Below are 7091 nucleotides of genomic sequence, written 5' to 3' on the forward strand. Positions count from 1 at the left end.
TTTTTAAACATACTTATTAGATTTTTTTCAATTTTAGTCATTGGAAGTTTTTAGAGGACTAGTATTGCAGAGTTGATTATATATGGTGCCTTGTATTGTTATTCCTGGGTGATGGTAGCAAGGGAGTAGAGGAGGTGTTATACTGTTGAGGTTTTTTGTAACAAGTACAGGGCTACCATTTACTTGAAATTTTCTTGTGATTCAGACTTTTGTAAACATTGAATATTTATTGTTGCAATATTTACAATATACAGTAATATTTAAAATGAAAATCTACTTACACACCTTTGAACTAAAGAATTATAAAAAAAGATAAGTCTTAAATTACAACACATTACAAGGTTATTGGAATGAGAGAAACTTGTGCCTTGTAAAAGTTTGAAATTGTGATATGATATTTGATTTTTAACTATTTGTATGGTAGCAAATAATTAGATTTGCATTTTTTACTCCTCTAGTTGTAGAAATTCATGAATGGTTTTAAGGTCTGTTTTCTGATGCTTCCGATGCAAGATGTTTGATGTAGGAGGACTTAAGACATGGATTTTGGCTGACACTCATGAACTTGCTGCTTGTGTATTTACTGTAGACAGCCTGTAAATATGTGAAAAGATGTGTATTAGTATTTTTAAGTAGGTCTAAAACTATAGGTCACAGTCCACAGGTGAAGACAAGAACTCGCTGGTCAAGTGATGAACAGTTCTACTGAGTCACAAGAGTTTGTATATCCAAAAGAACAATTTTGTAGAGTGATTAGGGTCAGGTGACACTCTTTGGGTGTTGTTTACTTATCTGTAGTACCATGACATGTATGCTGCCTGGTTTTGGACCTGTGGTTTTTTCAAAAGAACTTTTTGAAAAAACTGTTGTTGTACTACGAAAACCACTGATCTGTGGAATGGGGAGGAATTTTTGTGTCTGTACCCCGTCCACTTTTGCTTACAAATAGTTCAAATTGTTAAGTGTTGGTTGAACTAAGTAAGAAATGGAAGGCTCTATAATCGTGGAAAAGCTCTTAAGACTTTAGAATGAAGATTATACAAGACATCGGAAAAGGGTCAGAGTTCACCACAGGTTTCTTCGTGGGAAGTTTCTTTGAGACTGCCAAAGAAAAGAGATAGTACACCTTAAAGGGACACTGTCATGAGTTGGGCATATACTAGCGTCTAGCGAAAACTTGGGAAAAGTGTTTAGGTCTGGGAGAAAAAGGCTTCAAAGTGCTTGCAAAGTATTGCAAGCACTTTTGCATTTACAAAAGTTTATGGATCCAGAAAGTTCTTCCTGACAGGTAAATATTAATTAATTTATTAAATGCGAATATAGTTACGTGACTCACGCGTGAATCCATAATGGCGCGAGAGCAAACAAATTTGAGCATGCACAGCTCATGACAGTGCCCCTTTAAGCCCATGGGAAATGAATTTCATCAAAATGTTGAATGAAAGTGGGCAGGGCAGTTATTTGGTAATTTGGGGCCCATTCAACAGATTGGTGGTTTTCGTAGTACAGAATGTAACTAGTCTATGTACATTTTCCCTTGGTAGTAAAGTAGAATCATTAGAATTTTGTCTCAAGTGTTGGGTTTTAGTTGCAAAGTTAACTGATTAATTTTAGATTGGTTACCTTGAGCTTGACAGTTCCATCCAAAGTCTTTGTTACAAGTAAAGCAATGTGTCTTGCACATTGTAGAAGTTTGCTCTCTGAATACATACTGTAGTACTCTAAAGTTGGTGTCCAGTCAGATGTAGAGCAGTCGTCATTTTCATTATTTGCTGCAACTTTGATGGCAATGTAGAGCGAGGCTGCAGCGATCTCAGAGGGAAGAAATTTTACACATGCATAGTCTACAAGGGTTAGCTCCATGAAGTACTTTGCTAAGGTGTGCTTAAGACTGCAAACCTGAAAGAAATGGAGAATAAAATGGAAGTTACTAACTGAACAGATATTTTGCAAAGATTGTGTTGCATAAGTTCAGTTATTTTATTTTTAGTATTTTGTATCAGTTCCTGATGAGAGTAAAATTTGTTTCAGGACAAAGTTGGTGTTAGAACAGTGCTCTTTGGAGGCAATAGGCCATTTTACAGTTGTTTGCTCAGCGACCTAGCCTATGAATGGTTGCGAGGCTGCCGGTGACCTTGCATTGATACAGGCCCCACTGCTTTTATCATGTAAATTGTGTGGTTGTAATTCTAATAAGTCCGTAATAACATTACAAAAGCACTGAGGTTTGTACCAAAACAGGGTCACCGGCAGCCTCGCTTCCATATGTAGGCCAGGTAACTTAGCTACAACTGTAAAATGGTCTATTCTTGGATTTGTCACAGCCTGCTTTTTGGCTTCTTAGTTGCCAGATAGAGAAATGTTTTCATGAAGAATCACAGCTTGCAGAAAGCAGTCTTCATTACCTCTCCAGCTTTTGAATTTCTTCTCAAGAAGTGGAGACACAGGGGTTTTCCTATACTAAAATCAAGGCTCTTGAATATGAATCCTTCCATTTTCCTGATCTGGCTTTTATCATAGGCATTGTCTGTGATGTACACAAAGTCACCAATTTCTGGAGCATACATTTCCTCATATTTGGAGGCCAAAAGCATAGCACTGACACCAGCTAGTTGGAGGTTCTCCTTGCTGACATCGTAAACCTGATAGATAATGGTCACAAGTTAGTATAAGAACAAGACTTATAATATGGGCCATGTTATTTGAAGCAAGGTCATAAGCAAAAAGCATGTTATTTTAACCTTTTTAGTCAAATTATCCAGTGTGGTTTGAATACTTCAGCTCTGATCACAAGTTTAAAGTTTAAATTATGGTACGAGACATACTCAGAAATAAGTTTATTTCCTTGAGCTATGAATTGTTTTGGAATCATGCAAAAAGTCAAATTTTAGTTTAAAGTAGGAAAAAAAAGCAAGAGTGTAATAGCTGGATGGCACGAGTTTTGTTGATTGATTAAGATATCGGTACTCACTGAGAGGAATCTATCCAGGATCGAGATAGTGGTATAGAGAGTCTCTTGAAGAAGTCGGAATCGTAGATGGACTTGCACAAGCCAGTCAACAAGAATGCCACGCATCTTTTCTGTGATTATTGTTCTCTGTGACATGTAATTGGGTGGCACCTTAAATTCAAACTGAAATCAACAGACAGTTTTTAAGTAAAAAGAAAAGAGGACAAATGACCCCAAAGAGACATTGAGAACGGGGCATGTAGCAAATCTACAGTTGGTAATAAGCTATGAATGAAAGCAATACACACTCAGTATAAATTGTGTTGACCTCAGGAAGAGTTTGAAGACCAGTTCCAATACATGAAATGCAACTATAACAAATTCGTAATTCTAGTTTCAAGCACGAGATTATTAAACTCATTTGGAGTTTTCGTCGAATGTAAAATATATATATATATAGATATATAGATATATAAAAGCGATTCAAAAACATCTAAACCAATTTCATTTCAATTCTGAGAGAAGCGAGCCGGTAATTCAAGTATGCTATTTGGGTAAAAATTCTGGCAGAGAAAACTAGGATGAAGTTCCAAGTTTGGCTAAAACGACATGAAATTTAGCGGAAAATGTCTTAATCAAAACGTCTTACTTCTAGTTTGTGCATGTAGTGATAAATCTCCTGTGCGTACTCTGCACACAGTTGTGGATTGGAGTAGTCGTCTTTGTCAATATCTACAACATTTTCTGGTTTGGCGATCATACAAGAATCCAAAGCCTCCCCGAGAACGCCCACATCGATAGTTTGTTGCTGCTTTCTGGCGTCATGTTCTTTCCCTTGCTTCGAAACCAGACCAGTTGTTCCTTCTGATCTTTGTAGAGTTTTCCTGGCTTTATCACCAACGACCTGAAGAGGACAGGGGTTACCGACAACTCTCAATTAGCTCCACATTGGCACCACTAAAGTTTCAAAGAAATCGCACACTTTCGTTGTGCTTTACCTACCTTGCTCACATGCACAAGTGGTTTGTTTCCCACGTCGGCGAGAACTGCACGAGACCTGGTTCTGGAAAACTTGGCTTTATGGGCCAACAACTGCTCGTTTTCTTGGTCTTGGAGAAGAACCTTTGTTGGAAAAGATGTTAAAAATATTACGACTTTTTCCCATCAAACGCTATAAAGTAAGAAGTTCGTAAAGTGAACAATGTTTGCTCTACTGTCCAAATGCTTCATAACGGCTCTTTGGAAAATCAACTATTTCACAAAAAGGATTTAGACGTACGTTTCCCAATCTTCCAACGGCTGCCATAGTCGAATAAGAGATAGCAGTAAAATACGATCAGATTAACACAGCTAAAATGCAGACAGAATTCTTAGCTCAAATAACCTTCCCTCGTGGACGATGATCTGTTCACCAATGGCCACCACGCTGTTGGCGACAGCATTTTGAAATGCCCACTCTGTACTCTGATTGGTCAGTTATCCAGTCAGAAATTTCTGCCACCTACGTCACACTTCGTACCCCAACATGACTTCGTGCGTTCGTGAATGGCTAAATATTTATTCTTACAAATTGGTTTATGGTGACTTGTTTTTTCTTCAACTACATGCGATTCGTTGTGACCTAAACCATTAACATATTCGTTCAATTTTAAGTATTTATTCATTTTTATTCCTCGTGCATTTCACAACCACCTGATCAATCCCCGTGACCCTGTGAATCTCGTGGGACATCCGGAACAACTCGTAATATTTTCGTTACAGTGTCGTCCCAGAGCAAACCACAGGTTCAAATACGTGGCTGAAATGTCTTTCATCGCAGATTGCTCAGTGGTTTTTTGCTCTCAGTTCTTCTTTTTCGGCATGGGTTGGATATTCTTCATGAGAAGACTGTTCAGGAACTACGAAGTACATCACATGGCTGTACAACTGGTGTTCTCCTTGACTTTCTCCCTTTCTTGTACCATGTTCGAGCTGATTATTTTTGAAATTCTCGGAGTTTTGGACAAAAGCTCAAGGTTCTTTCATTGGAAGCTTGGACTGTATTCCATGCTTTTCACTTTAATTTTCCTCCTGCCTTTTTACATATCGTATTTCCTGGTAAGAACATTTAGATTCATTCACCGCCGAAGTGCTGTCGCCTTGTTCGCTGGTGCTTTTTGGATTGCATTTTTGTATATGTTCTGGAAAATAGGCAATCCTTTCCCAATTTTAAGTTCGAAGCATGGAATCTTTTCGATCGAACAAGGTATCAGCCGTATCGGGGTAATTGGCGTGACCATGATGGCCGTCTTATCTGGATTTGGTGCAGTGAATTGTCCTTATACTTACATGACCTACTTCATGAGACATGTGACAAATGCCGACATTCAAAATCTTGAAAGAAGACAGTTTCAGACAATGGACATAATCCTCAGCAAGAAAAAGAGGCTTGCTTTAGCAAAGAAGGAGAGCCAGCGATTTTCTGGAGCAATGCAGCAAAAGACAGGTATTAACACTACAAAAAGAAGTTACTTAATTTAAGAGAAAACACTACTTAAATTTGCGTCAGATAGGTAAGGACCACCTTCCTTAAAACAGGGTAAACTAGACAACCTTATTTTAGGGAATTGCTGTCTTGAATTAAGGGCCTATTTGTTAATAATTTAAGTAACTGTTTTTCTTAAAACAAGGTACACTAAAATCCTTATATTAAGGAATACAATCTAAAATCAAGAACTTGTTGTTAAACTTTTAAGGAGCCATATCTCTTAAATCAAAACATTCTGATATCCCTATTTTAGGATAAACACTCTTCAATCAAGACACTGTCCCTTACTTTTTTGGAACCACCAGCCACAAAGCAAGAGCCAATTCCTCAACGTTTAAGGAGCCATCTTCCTTAAAACAGGACAATTTGATATGCTTGTGTTTAATTAAGATACCACGCTCTTCCCTCGAGAGCTTGTTTGTCTACGTTTTAACACAGTAAAAGCCTTCCTTTATATGTGCTATTATTCCAGGATTATAATAAGCCCATTTAAAGAAATACATATGTAACAACAACTTATTATACATGGAAAATGATGGACACACAGATCAAAATAAGATAAAAAAATTTCCTGTTTAATTTTCTGAGGTTGTCCAATCTAAAACTGAGGAATTTAAGACTAATTAACTCTAAAAATACAAACAACATTCCTCAAACAGTAAATTAATGCCTTTAATTGAGAACAACGTTACATTTTCTTTGGTTTAAGAGCAAAAGTTGAATACCTATTATTATTATTATTATTAAGAGCAAAAGTTTGATACATATTATTAAGAAAACCAACATTTGTAAAACGTTAACACAGTTCAACCCTTCACTCCCTTAGAGGTAATTAAACCTTGCAAAGGTAAATTAAAATCAACAGGTATGATTAAAGTAAATACCTCCAAAAACTGAAAATTTCTCTAGTTAAATTGCAACAGGAACAGAGCATTACAGCAACCCAGGAACCAAAAATATTTCAAAGACACGTTTAGGGTCTGTTTTACAACATTTTATTTACCGGTAAGTCTTTGGTTGGTTTCTATGTACTTTCAGACCCTAGTTAAGTTTACCAATTCCAGAATAGGAACACCTTTTTTACCTTTAATTTGCTAGTTTATTGCACTGAGAAAATATTTCAAAAAAAAGTATTCTGTAGTATTTTTTCGAGATGTACTAGCAAATGACACTGCAAAAAAACTCTTACTAAAACACTCAAGTAAGCAAGAAGTTCTGACACTAACACCTGTTTTATTGGCCACACCAAGAGAAAGGGTGACAAAAAAGTGTTGCCTTTTCCTGAGCCTACTGCATACACTCTCAAATTTCTTGAAAACAGACATGTTTACATCAAAAAAACTTAAATCCAACATAGTGTAATGATACATGTAGCAGTAGCTGCAAGCTCTTAATATAGACAGTTATTTTACTTGCAAGGAAGCTCCAATTCTGCTAGGCGAGAAGCAAACTAAGAGGCCTTTTAGACAGAAAGTGATGAAAAATATGCTCCTGTAGAAAGAGAAAAACTCCCTTCGCAGGGCCCAGATAACCTAGGTGGAAAACATAATAAATTCCTACTAAACAAATCACAGCCCTGGCCAAGCCATCATTATCCAACACTTCCAAGAACTC

General features: G+C 36.9%; 2 protein-coding genes and 1 long non-coding RNA gene across 3 annotated transcripts in view; 1 reads left to right on the forward strand and 2 right to left on the reverse strand.

The window, feature by feature from the left end:
- Positions 1-213: 213 nt before the first annotated feature.
- LOC137984711 (G2/mitotic-specific cyclin-B-like) lies at positions 214-4385 on the reverse strand. The gene is made up of 7 exons (XM_068831972.1): positions 4230-4385; positions 3953-4072; positions 3600-3854; positions 2972-3133; positions 2406-2642; positions 1624-1899; positions 214-594 (listed from the first exon to the last, which is right to left on the reverse strand). The coding sequence occupies exons 1-7, from the start codon at positions 4254-4256 to the stop codon at positions 481-483; spliced, it is 1191 nt and encodes a 396-aa protein (XP_068688073.1). The 5' UTR covers positions 4257-4385; the 3' UTR covers positions 214-480.
- A 131-nt stretch (positions 4386-4516) lies between these two features.
- The window catches only part of LOC137984706 (Golgi pH regulator-like), a 10946-nt gene continuing 8371 nt past the window's right edge, over positions 4517-7091 (forward strand). Inside the window, exon 1 of the mRNA XM_068831966.1 lies at positions 4517-5435. Within this exon, the coding sequence (XP_068688067.1) occupies positions 4754-5435 (682 nt within the window). The 5' untranslated portion in view covers positions 4517-4753. The remainder of the gene's footprint in view (positions 5436-7091) is intronic.
- LOC137984720 (uncharacterized) overlaps positions 6490-7091 on the reverse strand; it is a 3560-nt gene continuing 2958 nt past the window's right edge. The window contains exon 3 of the long non-coding RNA XR_011119158.1: positions 6490-7091. This exon is cut by the window's right edge and continues 101 nt beyond it. This is a non-coding gene — a long non-coding RNA (uncharacterized lncRNA).

The sequence above is a fragment of the Montipora foliosa genome, chromosome 2, assembly GCF_036669935.1.
Source record: "Montipora foliosa isolate CH-2021 chromosome 2, ASM3666993v2, whole genome shotgun sequence".
Taxonomy (NCBI): domain Eukaryota; kingdom Metazoa; phylum Cnidaria; class Anthozoa; order Scleractinia; family Acroporidae; genus Montipora; species Montipora foliosa.

Excerpts from the sequence above, each read along its gene's own strand:
- LOC137984711 (XM_068831972.1), bottom strand. The coding sequence starts at position 4,256 with ATGGCAGCCGTTGGAAGATTGGGAAAC. Across the intron at positions 2,643-2,971 it reads TCCTGGATAGATTCCTCTCA|GTTTACGATGTCAGCAAGGA; the intron begins GTGAGTACCGAT and ends ATTATCTATCAG. Across the intron at positions 1,900-2,405 it reads GAAATTCAAAAGCTGGAGAG|GTTTGCAGTCTTAAGCACAC; the intron begins GTAATGAAGACT and ends CATTTCTTTCAG.